Genomic DNA, 18,944 nt, shown 5'->3' with positions numbered 1-18,944 from the left:
TGCTATTTGAAACTTGAGCGCCTGCTCATGACATTATTATGATGTAGTGCCTTTCTTTCTTTTCTGTTTGCCAGGAATTTAACCAAGAAATACAGCCCTAAACGAGGCAGCAAAGAAGAGCAAGAATGCAGGTAATTTTTCACAAGCTCTGCGATTGTCTTGCTTTTTGTTTTCTTCTCACAATTGTGATGACAAGTGAAGCATGCGACCTGAACAATGAGATAGCAGAGAAGAAAGCCTGACAAATCCCCAGTTGCTGTAATCAGATGAGTGTGTGAGGCTGAGCTGTGTGTGATGTTGCCGCGGTGACTGAGCTTCAGTACCTGTGGGGTCGTTGCAGACTCCAAACATAAAGCATATGAGCTCAACAAACAAGCTCATACACCTGTAAATGACTCCCTCTGGAAAGCTAAACTAATGAACTCATTCATGCAAATCAGGCGCTATTTAAATCAGCCACAGGTGATGACACGACTTTCACTACTCACTTAACGTTTGTAATGCGCTGTGTTTTTAAACGGATCAGTAAATTGCTTTCATTCATTATATGGATTATTACAGCAGGCCATTTATCGTTTATACTATAAATAATTGATCAGTTATTTATTTATTTATTACCTTTGTTATTCCATTACATGTAGCTATAAATAAATATGTAATGTAAAAGTCAATATGACTGTATTTACATACATTTTAACATATTAATGGGTTCATTTTGACATGGAATAAGTTTCTAAAACTGTGCCATAGAATGTAAATCTGGATGTACCTTGAAATAGCTGAATAATAAGAGCTCAGTACATGGAATTGACTCATTAGCCCCTTTCACACATACAGACCTTTCCGGAAAATTGCCGCAATTTTCCGGAAAGGTTGTATGCGTGAACAGGTCCTTTTTGAAAATACCGGTAAATTCGTTCTGGCTATTTTCCGGAAAGAGAAGTTGTAACATTACTGGCAATTTGCCGGAATGCTGCGCTGTGTGAATGCAGAAGGAAGATTCCCGTAATAAGCGCATGCACGACTAGAACGTGCTGACGTGAGACACCTGCTTTAGCCAATCACAACAGTCAGACGCATTTAAGTCCGCGCGGTTTGTGAGGATAAAAGCCTTTGAATATTTTTCCAGACACATTTAGCTGCTAGAAGTTAGTCAGATAACGTTTATATGTTCTTCTTAATGCCAAATGTGTAAATAATCATCGATGAGATGCTTATGATAAGCCGTTGTTTGTTTACCTTCAAGCTTTGTGTGCGCCTATGAGCGCCAGCACACGCACATATTATGAACATCTCGACATGCGAAAGTGATCCTGCAAAAGTTGTTCACAATATTGATCATCCACAGAGTCTGTAATTTAGTCAAATGTTTACAAATACAAGCGCAGCCGTTTAAAGCTCATTTGTGGTGAATGATGTCAGAATTTACCGGTATTTTGGAATGGATGTGTAAATGCTCTTTTCCGGAAAATTTCCGTAACGTCCTAGCCTGTGTGAACAGCGCTTTTTTGAATATACCGGTAAAGTCTTTCCGGAAATTTTCCAGATATTTACCGGTATCACTGTGTGAAAGGGGTTATTGAAAGCCTCAAATACGTTTGCTTTCTAGCTCTCATGTAAATCCTGTGAGTAGAAAATCCTGGTGGAAAAACAGGCTGATCGGAACAAAACACAAGCTGTTGTGTTTCACACAGGATAATTAATATGAATGCCTCAGGCTAGAGATCTGCGCGGGACTAAATTTTGAATCCCGCTCCCGCCAGATTGTAGCCCGAACCCGACCGCTCCCGCTTATATTCAGCATTTGTTGTCCCGCTGTCCGACCCGCCCTGATTTCTAACCGCCGCACCCGATTCGGGGGGGAGAACAAAACTGAAAACCACCCAGCTATACAGAGTCCAGACAGCCTTTAACAAGCTGTATATAAACACACACACACACACACACACACACACACACACACACACACACACACAAACACACACACACACACACACACACACACACACACACACACACACACACACACACACACACACACACACACACACACACACACACACACAGCAACAAACAAGCTAAGCAGCGTCACGTTGTCTCATACACACACATACATATGCGTGCTCGCTCGCTCGGGAGTTGGGAGCGATATTGCTAGACGGCCCGCTCCCATCCAAAATTAAACCAGTTACCGACCGCTCCCGCGCTTTATTCGCAAATTTATTCCCGCGCCGCAGAAATCTGGTCGGGAATGCAGACCTCTACCTCAGGCTGTGTTTGATTGGCCAAAAGGTTTTGTAGTGACATTACAACGACTGTCTTATTTTTTTAAGCTTATCAAAGCTTATATTGAACTCACAATAGCTGTGTCTCATTTCAGATGCTGCATCCTCCAAAGGATGCATTCGAAGTGCGCTGCCCCATGGCGGGCGCCGAAGGCTGTCTCATTATAAAAAAAATTTGTAGGCTTTTTCAAACACAGCCTCCAAATGCGTCCTTCGTTTCCCAAGTAATGATGGACACAACCGGTGGATCTTTTGCGGCCTCAAACGTCTCAAGATTCTTTGCGTGATGATAACGGCAGGACGCTTTTAAAAGAAACTCCAGTTTAAATGAATGAATTAAGTTTATTTTACTTGGACATCTAAACACATGTTAAAAAAACAAAAAAAGTATGACATGCACTACTAAAGAGTGATTTTTAAGACAGTTTACATGTTTATGTGTACATATGTGGATCAAAGGAAATATATTTCCAGCTTCTGTATACCTTGATTTGTCTTCAGATCGCTTAGGCAAGGCAAAGCAAGGCAAGTTTATTTATATAGCACATTTCATACACAGTGGCAATTCAAAGTGCTTTACATAAACAGGAATAAGAGACAAGTGTAAGAAAATAAAAACAAATAATAAGAGTTCTAAAAATAAGAATAATAAATAGATAAAACAGGTAAAAATGTGTTAAAATAGGTTATAAGATAATTAAAAAGAAAAGAAAAACATAGTGCGATCTGTCGGACGCAGCACAGTGCTCATTCAGTAAAGGCACAGTTAAACAGATGTGTTTTCAGTCTTCATTTGATCATGCCTAATGTTGGAGCACATCTGATCATTTCTGGAAGCTGATTCCAGCAGCGGGGGGCGTAGTGGCTGAAGGCAGATTCATCCTGCTTTGACTGAACTCTTGAAACTTCTAGCTTATATGATCCTAAAGATCTGAGTGACATGTTAGGTATGTATTCAGTCAGCATATCTGTAATGTATTTAGGTCCTAGGTCATTTAGTAATTTATAGACAAGTAGTAATACTTTAAACTCTATTCTGAATGTAACTGGCAGCCAGTGTAAAGACCTGAGGACAGGTGTGATGTGCTCTGATTTCCTGGTTCTGGTCAGAATCCTGGCAGCAGCGTTCTCGATGAGCTGCAACTGCCTGACTGTCTTTTTGGGAAGGCCAGTGAGGAAGCCATTACAGTAATCCAACCTACTGCTGATAAAAGCATGAACAAGTTTCTCTAAGTCTTCACTGGAAACAAAGCATCTGATTGTTGCAATGTTTTTGAGATGATAGTATGATGATTTACTTACTGCTTTGACATGACTATTGAAACTCAGATCTGACTCCAGAGTCACACTAAGATTCTTGACCTTTTTTTTTGTTGTTTGACACTTAGTGCCAAGGTACGCGTTCACCTTGAGAACCTCATCTCTGTTCCTAAACGCAATGATCACAAAAAAGTCATTACAAATTTTTATCTGCGCTTATTTACAGCAGCTGTTACAGTTGCCTGGTAACGAGATCCAACGTCTGTAGGCTAGATCGTCTCATTTCAAAACACTCGGTTCGGCCTGTGTGGACTTCGAAGAACTCACATTTGAAGTCTGCATCCTTCAGAGGAAGCAGCCCCTAAAATGAGACCCAGCTAATGTATGTGAGACTCGGAAGATGCAGGAAGATGTAAACGAAAGATGCAGGAAGAGTTAATTATTTTGTTTGTTATCAGTTTACAGCTAAAAAGATCATAAAATACAGTTTAATGAGATTATTAGTGTGTTTGGATATAAATGTTTAAATGTATCTTCTGTTAGTTTAACGTGTTTTGTGAAATTTGCATGTTTGTAATCAGGCAACAAGCATGTAAACAGCTGAGTTTAAGTGTTTAGTGCACATTTATCCACCGATTCGTGTCACATCACTCAGCTTACTGTGATTATCTTAAACAAAAAGACACTAATGAATTTTATACATTACAATTATACAAATGTAACATGTATAAATGTAATACAAATTTTATTTAATTATTTTTCAACAAATGAACTATGATCATCTTGCCCGTGTGTATTTCAGAGTATACAGCTGTGTGTGAATATGTGAGCAGGCTCATTAATGTTCATGAGCATTCCAAATATGGTCAAAATTGCGCTTTTCAGTCAAGTTTGGTGAAGGAAAAAATATAGTTTGGGGTTACATTCAGTATGGAAGCGTGCGATAGATCTGCAGAGTGGATGGCAACATCAACAGCCTGAGCTATCAAGACATTTGTGCTGCCCATTACATTACAAACCACAGGGGAGGGCAAATTCATCAGCAGGATAGCGCTCCTTCTCATACTTCAGGCTCCATATCAAAGTTCCTGAAATCAGAGAAGGTCAAGGCGCTTCAGGATTGGCCAGCCCAGTCACCAGAGATGAACACTATTGAGTATGCCTGGGTTAAGATGAAGGAGGAGGCATTGAAGATGAATCCAAAGTATTTTGATGAACTCTGGGGGTCCTGAAAGGACGCTTTCTTTGCCAATCTAGATGACTTGAGATATTTGAGTCATTGCAGAGATGTTTGGATGCAGTACTCCAAGCTCATGGGAGTCATACACAATATTAATTTTTTCTCCACTGCTCAATGACTTTATATTCTATACTGTACATTATTTCTGTTAAGTGACAAGACTTTTGTCTAAGCAAAGTCAGACCATACTTTCCTAATCAAGTAATTAAAAATCAAGGCATGATCATATTTTATTTTGGTAAAATAAGCGGAATCTAGAAGCTTTTGCCTTTCACTTCTGATATCAAATGATCAACTAGAAGTTAAGTTATTATTTGTTGTTCCTAAAACTTGGATAGGTGACAACACTTTGGTCAGGTAGTATATAAATGTCTCTAAATCTTATTAATGAATATACATTTTTATAGTTCTGTACGAATATTTTGGCTGACGCATTCAACTTTGAGTAGGAGTTTTAATATATAGTGAGCTTTTTTTTTTGCTTAATTTTTTAATCAAGCTTTCATTAGTGAAACTCTGAGATGATTTTTTAAACCTGCAGTCATCACGCATTATTAAAACATCATATCGCTGTCTTTTAGATTCTCCAATCACCAGGCCTTTCTGGACATCCTGAACGAGATGAACGATTACGCGGGCCAGAGAGAGCTGATCGCCGAGAACATGATGATAAATATCTGCGTCGAGCTCAACAAGTACCTGCAGGAGCTCAAACAGGAGCGCAAGATGGTAAGAGAGAACGACAGAGGCAGACGGAGAAACTGGGCCAGGCTTAAAATAAAGCATGCTGTGGGACAGAGGGCCGGGAAGGACGTAGAGAAGGGGATTGTGGGTATGAAGGAGAGGCGGTAGAAAACATGTCACGCTCTGTACTTGTCGGGGTGGAAGTCTCGTTTTTTCTTTTGATTGGTGCCGCACTGGTAGAGGAATGCTTTCTTGATCTTCATAAAGAACAGTGGAGGTTTGCTGCATAACCTCAGCTGTCTTCTCTTGTTTGTCACTTGGTATTTATGGGACGCTGTTTTATTGCTAGCACATCCTAAGGCAAACATTGCTATTTCCGTTGCTCATACTTTAGGTTAATCATTTGTTTATGTCCTTAACTCTTCAGTATCAAACCCAACCCATTGAGTTTTTGCTATAGCCATATATTGAAGATTAATGGCCATTTTTCCAATGTTTTTTTTTCTAGATGGGTTAAACTTTTGTTTGTTGGGTAGACATTTTTGCTACATGAGGAAAAAATATTACAATATGTGCAATATTGTTATTGAGTATTGTAATAATGACATTTCCTGTTCCTGTGAACTTAAAAACTCATGAACGACTGCTGTATATAATAAAGGAAATTAAGTGTTATATATATATATATATATATATATATATATATATATATATATATATATATACACACATATAAATATATTTATATACACACACACACATATACACACACATACACACACACACACACACACACACATATATATATATATATATATATATATATATATATATATATTTATATATATATTTACATATAAATGTATGTATATATATTTATATGTATATGTGTGTGTGTGTATATATGTGTGTGTATATATGTGTGTGTGTATATATATATATATATATATATATATATACACATACAATATTGTGTACAATTCTGTATGCATAACCACAGACCTTTATCTGTAAAGTATAATTATGGAAACTGTTCATCTTAATTGAACGTTACGTGGTGTTTGCTGGCCTCACGCATCGCACAGCCCTGTCAGTCAGCATGTCATCTTTAACGGTTAAACAAATAACACACAGCATAACTATGATTACAGAAGTGTTCAATCTTTTATAAAAAAATCTGAAAAAAATATTTATCTAATGCGTTTTTACAGCAGTTTAATGCAGTTGATGTTTTCATCACGAACATAACCAAAGTGTTTTAGTTTAAAAACAACAATACGCATCCATACTAGCGTTTCACCCAGCATTTCTGAACAACTCTACATTACACCGCTGAAAACGCACATCACGTGACCACACACACACTCTGGCATGCACTGCAGCGTGCTTTGAGCACTTACCCATATCAGAGTTGTGCATGTCGGACTGTTCATCAAAGATCTACCGCTGGATCTAATCTCACTATATTTGTTAAACTTGATATTTAATTCATCTTGTTGTCTATATCTAGTGACATATTCCCCGACTTTGGTCTCTTGAGTCTATTACTTGTTCTCAGGTAACGAGTTTTCGCTAAGCACAAAGATAAGTTAATATATTAATTTATTTAACCACATACACAGATTCTGCACATTTGACTAATTGCTTGCTTTTGTTTCCTATAATGTGTACACATATTGTACGTTTTACTTTTATAATGGCCATTATTGATTATTAAAACTGATATTCAGCAAAAGAGAGGCTGTGTTTTGTTTTCAATGAAAACGAAAGGAGGCAATGATGTTATAGGCTCTGTTTTGATATAAATATGCATACAGTAAAGATGACTCTCGTATAAATATGCAGCTACACGACGCCTCAACATTTTTGGTGTCTGTTAAGCTGTTAATATCAAAATAAAAATAGGCAGTATCATGTTTTCATTTTATTGTTAAGAAAGTGAAACAGCGTCGCAAGGATGATGGAATGAGGTTATCAAGTACACTGTTCCCATTGAAGATTTACCCGACGGGTCCTTTAGAGTTTGTTTTCCATATCAAACTTGCAAAATCTGAACTTACAAGGGGAGAATGCAAGACTGTCTGTGTGTAGGCTACTTAATATTGAAAGAAAAGCCCCAATCAGATAAGTAAATGTGGCTACGCCTACGTTTTCAGATGTCTCTGTTTTTCCCTATCCACACTGACCCGGAGCAGCAGTGTTTTAGTGTGAATACGGCCTCTTTAGCATTTCTAAAACTATCCATTTTCGGCGCTTGAAAACTCTGGCGTTATGTGGACGGATAGCGTAACTGTTGCAAAATGTATTCATTTTAAAACGAAAGCACATTAGTGTAAACGTAACCTTAGAGAGGTGTACTATTATAGAAAAGTAAATGTCCTATCTTTAAACACATTTAGATATTGTCATCCTAGTTGTGTTTGCCGTGTTAGAAAGCCCAAAACGCACTAACCATGTTTCCAATCTCTCTTTCTACAATTTGCAGCATCTGTCAGAGGCCAAGAAATCCCAGCAGTCTCTGGAGGCCATGTACAAGCAGCTCGACAATGTAAGTTTCTGTCTGTGACGGTTGTGAAGGAGACGCTGTTGTCTCTTTGAACAGCCTGATCAGATGGGTTTACATCCCTGTGTGTCAAGTGTCTTTGTGGCGTAAGTGCTGACCGTGTGCTCTTTTGTCTGGATTGTCTCTGCTCAGAGTGGGGCATTGAAAGCCATTGTTTACTAATCGTTTCAGTGGCCATTGTGGTTGGTCAGGTGAGGGTCAGGAGTATAAACAGACACAGATACTCGTAGACCCTGTTTTCACCTGGTGTTAACACGTTTTTTTTTTTTTTTAAATGTTATTTGGTCTCAAGTGAGCAGTTGAGACCAGGGATATGTACAGAGAAATTTTTTTAGGGGCAAACCCTACAAGAAAAAAAGCTTTTTCTTATGTTTTTGTCTTGTTTTTAGTCCAAATATCTTAAAACATTTTATAAAATAATCAAGTAAAATATAATGTATGAAGAGTTCAGATGCAAAACCCTCTAAATCCATCAGACCTCTTCTCTTGTAAATGAGCATTTTCTATCAGGCTCCACTGATTCGGTTTAAAAATTTCATTTAATATGTAATAATAAGGTTATTAACTGGTAAATAAAATTACTTTTTTTTTTTTTAAATGTCACTTTAGACAGTTCTTTGGTTTTTAACAAGGTAAATTTTCTTTTGCATCAACCAGCTAAATCCACATATGCTTTGTTTTACAAAAACCTCCAAATCCACCTACTGGGACACGACATTGCACTTAGTTAAAAACCAAAGATGCAATTAGAGATTCATTCATTCATTCATTCATTCATTCATTCATTCATTTATTCCCTTTTTCATCCCTTTATTAATCCGGGGTCGCCACAGCGGAATGAACCGCAAACTTATCCAGCACGTTTCTATGCAGCGGATGCCCTTCCAGCCCATCTCTGGGACACATCCACACACACTCATTCATACTCATACACTATGGACAATTTGGCCTTCTCAATTCCCTTTTACCAAATGTCTTTGGACTGTGGGAGAAACCGGAGCACCCGGAGGAAACCCACGTGTGCGCAGGGAGAACATGCAAACTCCACATAGAAATGCAAACTGACCCAGCCGAGCCTCGAACCAGCGGCCTTCTTGCTGTGAGGCGACAGCACTTCCTACTGTGCCACTGCGTTGCCACAATTAGAGACTATTTTACCAAAAATAAAACACATATACAAACCACCTAAAATTGAAAATAAATCTGTCAAGTAAGTGGCGGTTCATTCCACTGTGGTAACCTCTGATAAACTAGGGACTAAGAAGAAAAATGAATAAATGAAATCTGTCAAGTGCATTAATCAATAACATTAAAAACAATCTGTTGTCATTTCTGATATTTGGGATAAGGATTTAATGTAAGTAGAGCAATGTAAACAAGCTTGTTAGATTCAAGTAATGTAGTGTACAACATTGTTAAACATCAATATCTGTCCATTGTGCATTGTGACGTTTTTATTTGCCATTCACTGACCGTCGGACAGGCTCATCCAGTTCATCAAACTCCGTTTTTTAAAATCTAAAACAAAATCAGAATAAAACAGTCTTATAAAGCCGGTGTATCAGCTTGCTGCTAAATTGAAAATATATGATTCGATTCGCTCCTTCAGATTGGTTCTCGGGATGTAGCGGCTTTTGCTGTCAAACGCAAATGGTGTTTAGCGGCTTTTGCAAACAAACTGTTATTTCTGAATGGGCTGATGCTAGGATTTAGATGATTTCAAACAAAACTATTTGTTGATCATGTACTACGTGCCTAAAGCATTCACTCAACAGTGTCATTATCTCATTTTTGGCAGAAATGCCCTTTAGCGGCTTTTGCATCTGAAGTCTTCATTTAGTTTAGTCGAATATTAAAGTTAAATGGGGTTTACTTTAAAACAAGTTGTTTAAAAACTTGACAACTGTAACAATTGAAGTTATCTGTAATAAAATCTGAGATTTTTTTTTATAAAACTATGTTTTAATGGTCCCTATTGCACATTTTGTTTAGTATTGCAGACATTTAGTCTGCCTATGGCCTAGTGGTACGGTATGGTACGGTTCGGTATGCTTTTATGGCCGTTTTTACTGTCAAAGGGTACCAAAAAGCGAACCGTAATGTACCAGTTTTTGGGTACCCTTAGCAAAGGGTACATAGCACGACAAAAGGGTATCAAAAGGTGGAGCAAGATGCGCAACTATGTGATATTGGTTTACAGAGACAAGCAGGAAAATGAAAACAAGGGTACTGCTATTTTTAAAAACACAGCCTAGACATTACAGCGTTATAATATAGACATAAAATAACAAGCCATGGTCGACCAGAGCTCAAACAAACCTTGTGGTAGACGAAGAACAGCCACAGAGCCAAGTGGGGGAGCCAAGGCCAACAAAATCTGCTGTGTCCGGTTGTTGTTTTATGCACCCGTCTAAAAGGGCAAGCGGTTTTACTTTCTCCAAAGAGCTCACCGTGCATCTATATTTAAAATAACTTTTTTTTTTTGATAATAATGTGGTTTATTGAATTGTTTCTGACACTCGATCCTTTCAGAAACAGACGCGAGAGTAAAGCCTAAAAAAACAAAGGACCAAATGATTCTTTCAGCAACCTGAAACATGAACAAACTGTCATGTTTAACTATTATCATCACCTTTTGGACTATTATGAACTTAGAATGACTCTCTAACAGAGCTTACATGTGCTGCTGAAGATTAAAAATATGAGAGGTTTGCACTGACTGTAGACTATATGTTTCGTGTTGTTTTTGAACTCAAATAGGGACTAAATGTATGTTGTGTGTAGTTTTACTGTAATTGGTATTGATATTGGAGACTGTAAGTGTCTGTTTTGTGAGAAATGCCTCTCATATGATATGTGAACGATCCCTAGATCTTTACTTTGACACTTCCTTGAGTGAGAATGACATCGTTTAAAACTTTGTCATACATCAAGCTCATCGAAAAGGTACCATTGGTACCCTTTTGACAGTGGAAATGCAAGCCTGATAAAGGTGACCCGTACCGACCCGTAACGTAAGGTACTGTACCATTAGTAACTGCTGATACTGCTTCTTCAACAGACATTTAACTGACTATACAGTAGGAAACTTTGCAAGTACATGTCAACTTGCACTAACCCTTACCCTAACTTTAACCTAAAAATTTACTTTTACCTTATTGAGAATTAGTTGTCATGTAGATGCAATGTAACTTAAATTCAACAAAATGTGTTAAAGGGACCATCAAAACAAAGCTAATTGTTTGTTTTCCCCTTCATTTTCTCCTTCCTATCATCCATGATATTCCAGCGATTCAGCCTTTATTATATGAAGCAATGAGAAATAACATCTTCAGTCAACAATCCAAAACAACACGTGCTAAACATGTTCTTACAAGAGCAGATTCTCTTAAAATATGACTTTTAGTGTGGGAAGAAGGAAACCACATGACAATTACAATCATGTCTGTCTGAAGACATTTGGCATGAACTTGTACGTCCCTGCCTATTTGAACCAGAACCAATATTACATTAGCATCGCTCAAAAATGACATATATTCGTGTATTAGTTATATCATGCAAAACCACATGCATTGTGGAAGTCTTGTGAACGTTTTGCAAGTGAGGAAATTGTTGATCTTGCAGTTGTTGAAGTGAAAGTTGTGTAAGCTATCAAAAGCAGGACAGAAGCTTTTCAGATTTCATTCTCACTGTTTAAACTTCTCATGTTCTGTGTTCAATGAATGAACTAAAGTCTTATGAGTCTTACTACTGTGTACATACACTCCCCGGCCACTTTATTAGGTACACCTGTCCAACTGCTCATTAACCCAAATTTCTAATCAGCTAGTCATATTGCAGCAACTCCATGCATTTAGGCATGTAGACATGGTCAAGATGATCTTCTGCAGTTCAAACCGAGCATCGGAATGAGGAAGAAAGCTGATTTAAGTGACTTAAAACTTAGCATGGTTGTTGGTGCCAAACGGGCTGGTCTAAGTATTTCAGAAACTGCTGATCTGCTGGGATTTTCACGGATCCGGATCCAGCACCTCTGAAATCTGATCCGGCACCTCATTTTACCGATCCCCCTCCTCAACCGCCCTCTTCCCCTGTCCGCTATTCTCTTTCAATTTCTTCCGCGACTCCCCGCTACCGCCCCATCCCTCTCACTCTCCACTTTCATGCACGACACCTCGACATCCTTGGGTAACATGCTGGATCCGTTACCCCGATCTGTTTCGCTACTCACAAATTAAGCACTCGGTATATGGTGGAAATGCAAATTTAGATCTCTTCCACATACATTCTATTTGACTTGTGATATTTAATAAGATTATAATATGTTGTAGAAAACAATGACACAGTTTTCATTTATTATGCATTCAAATTTATTATTATTTTTTTTATTTTTAACAATTTTTAGGGGTTTTTCACTTTTATTAGATAGGACAGTGGAGGAAAGACAGGAAAGCATTGGGAGCAGAGAGAGGGGATGGATCAGCACAAGACCTTGAGCTGGGAAACAAACTCGCGTCGCCGTGAGCACCATGGTGCCATATGTCCATACTTAACCACTAGGCTATTGGCGCCGACCAAATTTATTATTTTTAATACAATTTACAATTATCATTATTAATATTTTTTCTTGGTTACCAATAATACTCTTTTGACACCATACTTTTGAACGTCATTATCTTATTAGGTGTCCTGTACAAATGACCAAATGACATCTTTATTTTTTGAACACAAAATAAGATTTTCTTTTGAAGAATGCTGAAATCCTGTAACCATTGACATCCATACTAGGGAAAACAAAAATAAATAAATAAAGCTTAAACAGGTTTGGAACAAGTAGAGGTAAATTATGACATAACTTCCAGTTTGGGGTAAACTACCCCTTTAAGAGCATCTAATCAATGGTGCACTATATAGGGAATGATGAGTTAAACATACATATTCATATCCTTGTAAGTAATGAAGTTTGGTTTAATGTCACATTCACACAAACCTCCGCTTCAAGATAAAGTGCACACAAGCTTCCTCATGGGGTCTTTAAATATATATTAAAATATGGCACATTAAAAAGCATGGCAGGTTTGAATTCAGTGATGCCAAATTGCCATGCTTCATTTATGTGTAATAGCCTTGAGTTATTTATTTGTCTGAGGAACAATGAGAATAAGAACAATGGATTTGGAACGACATGAAAGTAAACAATGGCAATCTTAATTTGTGGTTAAATGTTCCCCTTAATTGCTGCAAATGTGAGCGTTGTGTAAATAACCAACAGGAGTGTTTCTCTGATTTATGTGCTGGATGTTATTATACTTGCAGAGTAAAAAGCGATTTGAGAGGGAGTGGAGAGAAGCAGAAAAGGCTGCTCAGTATGCGGACAAAACCGATCAGGATCTCAATGCCACCAAAGCCGATGTGGAAAAGGTATTAACGTTTCACCAAAAGGTTTTGCAGGTGTCACGCACAGCTGCCGTCTCATTTCCATCATATCCAAATGCTATTGTTGTTTCCTTGTTCCTCTTTATGTACGGGTGTCTTATTTCAATTTTGCCCTTTATGTCTGCATGTAACCACAGGCCAAACAGCAGGCGCATTTGCGAACACACATAGCAGAGGATTGTAAAAACGACTATGCTGTACAACTTCAGAAGTACAACAAAGAGCAAAGTCAGTTCTACTTCACGGACATGCCCCAGATTTTCAATGTAAGAAAATCTTGCTTCGGTCCTAACATGTTGAGACGCATCTTCTCCTATCGGATTGCTGTGGGAACCATCTTGCAGAATGCAGAGTGAATCTGAAACCTACATGTATGTTTGTTCATGACAGAAGTTGCAGGACATGGATGAAAGGCGTATTAAGAAGATGGCACAGGGCTACATCCTGTTTGCCGAAACGGAGCGTCACGTCATGCCCATCATCGGGAAATGCTTAGAGGGCATGACCAGAGCTGGCACGAATGTCAACGCGAGGAATGTGAGTCTTTTTTTAAGAAAAGCACTTCCATTTTTGGCTCTTGTTAAATCAGTAGTGTCCAATCCTTTTCCTGGTAGTTCACCAACCTGCAGAGTTCACCTCCAGTCCTAATTAAACAGACCTGAACAAGCGAATGAAGGTCTTGGGGATTACTAGAATTACAACCTGGCAAATGTGCTTGGGCAGATTGGAGCTAAACTCAGCAGGACAGTGGGCCTTCTGGAGCAGGATTGACACCCAAGGCTTTCAGAGAGTATTTGAACCCCCTTCAAACAGAATCCGACAATATCTAACACTTTTTTTTTATGTTATTCAGGACTCTATGGTTCTCATAGAGCAACATAAGTCTGGTTTTGAGAGACCGGGAGATCTGGACTTTGAGGACTACAGTCAGGGCATCAACCGGGCCTCATCAGACAGCAGTCTAGGCACTCCGAAAGGACCCTTAGAGCTGTTGGGCAAGAACAAGAATAAAACATTCCGGTTGTTCAATAAAAAGAGCAAGGTAGGGTTCATTGCTTCATGAAGGCAGGGTTCCTTCTGGTGTATTTATGAAGATGGGAAGTTTCAAGTTTTAACCTGCTCAAAATACCATTTACAGGAGGCCAAAGCTTTGTTACTGTGTGTTCACACCGAAAGTGGCGAGAATGCCAAAGTATAGCCGAAAGTCAAACATTTTTAATAGGAGCCAGCAATGATAGGCGGCGAGGAGTGGCGTGGTGCATCTTCGCTGGTGTGGGGGTGTCGAGGAGGATTGAAATTAAGTCAACTGTATGGTAATGAGCTATGACGCAGATCGGTGGCTAGTAGGGTTGGGTGATGTCGATTAATTTGGCATGGGATGGGCGATGGCATCGTCGTCATAGGCGGAGGTGAATTAATTATTTATGAATAATTAATCAGCTCATAATGAATTAATTATTTGTAGCCTACCATTTCAACTACTTCACTCACATGGGTTTTGTTTTACTCATAAACAAATCCTAAATAATTAAAGAGAAATTACACACAAATGACCACTTGTCAATCGTTTTTTTTTCGCGGGACTCTGCCATGAATAGGCAGAGTGATCTGTGTCATTATAATGGCGTCTACAAACTTGGTCGGGAAAAAAAGGTGCATATATAAAAAAGGTTTCATATATCTGAAATATTCCAATATAGCAATACTGTTTTGTACTGTCGCTATAGTTAACATGAGATTCCCACATTTTTATTTTTTTTTAAAGAAAAAAAAAATGCTTATAGAAAATGAATGCACATCAGCTCGCCAGTAACTTTTGTTTATATATGTTACAGTAAGAAAACATCGTAAATAATCGTAAAACAGGTGACCACAATAATCAAACCCTTGAAAACAACTGTGGTCGACCAACAGTATCTGAGGTTTTCACTAAAATTACTGATACAAGTGTGAAAGTGAAAGATTGATGCTGTGACAAGTTACCTGATAGATTCAAACGACTAAAGAGTCGTTAGTAACAAGATTAATAAAATACTGTATCATGTTTAACAACTATAGTGAGAGGCCATCAAGTGGCACATCCTCGATAAACTGTCTGACGTGCACTGCTCTCTGGAGCTCAGACGAGCACATGACAGTTTGTGTGGCTGTCTCTGTGTGTGTGGTCACATGATGTGCGTTTCAGAAATGCTAGGTAAAACAGTGTGGATGTGGATCATTTTCTTTCTAAAATGGCATTAAAACTAAGACAAATTAGTGTCAACAGGCCTAAGTGTGCATATTTCTCAAACGGGTTTGAGACTGGGGCGGGGCAGAGGATCGACAATGCCTGTTCAGCATTGTGATGTTTATCGGTCATCAGCGATGGACGATGGCATTGTTTATCGACCCAACACTAGTGGCCTGCAAACGGAATGTAACGATTCTTTCGCTTGAGAGAATTCCAGAGAACACAGTTCTGTGAACAGTTGTTCTCAAGGGTTTGATTATTGTGATCACCTGTTTTACGATTATTTGTAACATACTGTAACATATATAAACAAAAGTTACTGGCGAGCTGATGTGCATTCATTTTCTATATGCATTTTTTTTTTTCTTAAAAAAAACCAAAAAACGGGAATCTCATGATAACTATAGCGACAATACATTAACAGTATAGTATTGTTAAAACAGTATTGTTGCTTTGGAATATTTCAGATATATGGACATATATTAGATTGCCACACCACATGCAACTTAATCTTTCAAAGTTAAATGAATTTGATAAAAAGTGTGCAACCTAGAAAGCTAGTTTTTAAATGCAGGAATGTAACTGATTTGCTGATATGCTACAACGGCCCCTTTAAATACGAGATCAATGTAGCGAATTTTGACGCTTTCGTCGGCGGAGCTGGGAAGGCAGACATTGTTGTCGTCAGGGATGCCAAAGTGAACTTTAACACTCTTACTACCTCCGGTGTGACCGCACTGTTAGGAGCCATTCACATATTGCTATGTGGAAAATGTGAGGTGCATCACATCCTTCACCAATTCTGTTGCTCTTCTGAGCTTGCGCTTTTGTAGCGTCTGTCATTGCTAAGCAACTATCAACCTAGAAGCGATATCTGAATGGCCCTCTAATCAACTCCATTAGTCACACCATGTTGTCTAACTTAGTCTAAAAGTTGTAACCAGGTGATCTTTGGCCCCAGCACCTAAGAATCATTAGTAATTTTAACTAGGGGTGTCCATTCCTGCTGCAGGGGAGCCCTAATTTTAGAGAGATTTAGCTTCAACACACCTGACTGGAAGCTTTGTAGTTTTACTGAAAAGCTTTATAAACTGGTTTACATGTGGTTAATTTAGGTTGGAGGTAACCTGTGCTTGAATAAAATGGAGTCAATGATCTAAGTGCCTCATTTCCACTGAGTGGTACGGTTCAGTACAATACAGTACGATTCAAATGAGTCATCCTGATCAGACTTGTGTTTCTAGTGCCAACATTACCTTTATGGAAGGTGTGGTGTATGCCAGAAAGTTGTGACAACATTAATCTCATTTGAAGAAGAAAGCCCATTTGGACTGTTCACTGTCAACTGCATCTTTTGAAAACTTAAGTCCATTATTTCAAATGTAGATGTGGAGCGGTGGCGCTGTGGGTAGCACGTTCGCCTCACAGCAAGAAGGTCGCTGGTTCGAGCCTCGGCTGGATCAGTTGGCATTTCTGTGTGGAGTTTGCATGTTCTCCCTGTGTTTGTTGTTTCTTCCGGGTGCTCCAGTTTGCCCCACAAGTCCAAAGACATGTGGTACAGGCGAATTAGTTATGCAAAAATTGACCGTAGTGTGTGAAGGAGTGTGTGTGTTTCCCAGTGATGGTTTGTGGCTGGAAGGGCATCCGCTGCAAAAAACACATGCTGGATAAGTTGGTGGTTCATTGCGCTGTGGCGACCCCAGATTAATGAAGGGACTAAGCCAAAAAGGAAATGAATGAATAAATAAATAGATGTGCAGCAAACACACACATATAGTCAGGAATTGGTAAGAGTCGCACTTTCCACACGGTTTTTTTTTTTATTGCAACATATGAACAGCCTCGTAAACAACAATGGAGGACATAAAGCAGATCACAGTTTTGCTTTCTGCCATGTGGTTTTGTCACAAGAAGACAACAAACAATGTAATTTACATTATTATGGTTTTGTTTTGTGGTGAATTTAAAAGTGGGGCTTTCTGTCTTGTTGGACCTGGTGGTAAGTAAATTGAGCCTTGTTTCACTCTTTTGGTATCATATTGTTGTGCTAGGTACCCCTTGAAAAGGGCCACAAAAATGTGGTAATGGTACAGTTCACTCTTTTGGTACCTTTTGAAAATGAAAGCAGAAATAAATGCATACTGTACTGTACCGAACCATAGCACTCAGTGGAATGTGTCAATAATTGAACCAAAGGCCACATTGACATTCGTCAAAGGTTTGTGAAAGGTTGGTAAAAAAGATTGCACTAGATTGTTCATGCTGGCCTAACAAATCTACGTACTGTAGGTAAAAGTCTGTCCCAACTGCTAATAGTCAATCTGATTAACCTTCAAAACCAGGGTGTCCAATCCTACTCTCAGTGGGCCATAATCTTAGAGTTTAGAGCATAAGTCTAAACTCGATTCCTGGAGGGCTGCAGCTCTGCACAGTTTTGCTCCAACTCTAATCAAACACAGGTGATTTAACTAATCAAGGTGTTTAAAACTACTAAAGCAGGGATCTTCAAACTTGGTCCTGGAGGTCCGGTGTCCTGCAGACTTTAGCTCCAACCCTAATCAAACACACCTGAACAAGCTAATCAAGGTTTTACTAGGTATACTTGAAACACCCAGACAGGTGTGTTGAGGCAAGTTGTAGCTAAACCCTGCAGGGCACCGGACCTCCAGGAATGAGATTGGTGACCCCTGTACTAGAGTCTATTAAGTGAGTTGGGGCTACTCTATGCAGAGCTTCGGCCTTCCAGGAATTGAGTTTGAGACCATTGGTTTAGGGGATTTTCGTAAGATTTTCCAGCAGGGATCTACGTTTTTTGTTCCTCAATGGGTATCCAATCCTGCTCCAGAAGGACCATCATACCAAGTTTTGCTCAACACTTGTCTGGAACAGGTTCTTGTAATCCTGAAGCTCTTGAATAATTGGTTCAAGTTTAAGTAAGGATGGAACTAATCTCTACAAGCCTTCCAGGGGCAGGATTGGACACTCCTGCTTGAAAGATGACAGAGGGCAGTCATAGTAGTACATTAACAAATGGTTGGCTTGAGGTGATTTGTGGCGTAGACACAGTGGTCAAAAAGTCAGCCCAGAAAAGGTATTAGATCCGAAGCTGTGGTCTCTTGCACCCTTCGTCTCCTCTCCACAGCTGAAAGATGCATGATGTTGAAATCTACCTTCATCCTTCCTCACCCAAACTCTCAACCTTTCTGGCGTACCCATCACAGGTCTTTGTGGTATTCCAATGCGCCC

At 38.9% G+C, this 18,944-nt stretch overlaps 1 protein-coding gene across 4 annotated transcripts in view; it reads left to right on the top strand.

The window, feature by feature from the left end:
- trip10a (thyroid hormone receptor interactor 10a) overlaps nucleotides 1-18,944 on the top strand; it is a 72,071-nt gene that overhangs the window by 30,742 nt on the left and 22,385 nt on the right. For all 4 annotated transcript variants that reach the window (XR_012399089.1, NM_001007403.1, XM_017354077.4 and 1 more), the window contains 7 exon segments: nucleotides 75-131; nucleotides 5,367-5,514; nucleotides 7,955-8,017; nucleotides 13,349-13,453; nucleotides 13,606-13,734; nucleotides 13,859-14,005; nucleotides 14,322-14,510. Coding sequence is in view for 3 of the 4 variants with exons in the window: in NM_001007403.1 (NP_001007404.1) it covers nucleotides 75-131; nucleotides 5,367-5,514; nucleotides 7,955-8,017; nucleotides 13,349-13,453; nucleotides 13,606-13,734; nucleotides 13,859-14,005; nucleotides 14,322-14,510 (838 nt within the window). In the remaining variant the exon portion in view is untranslated.

Source organism: Danio rerio, chromosome 3 (genome assembly GCF_049306965.1).
Source record: "Danio rerio strain Tuebingen ecotype United States chromosome 3, GRCz12tu, whole genome shotgun sequence".
Classification (NCBI taxonomy): Eukaryota; Metazoa; Chordata; class Actinopteri; order Cypriniformes; family Danionidae; genus Danio; species Danio rerio.
The sequence above is the reverse complement of the archived record's forward strand: the minus strand, read 5'-3'. Positions and strand labels throughout refer to the sequence as shown.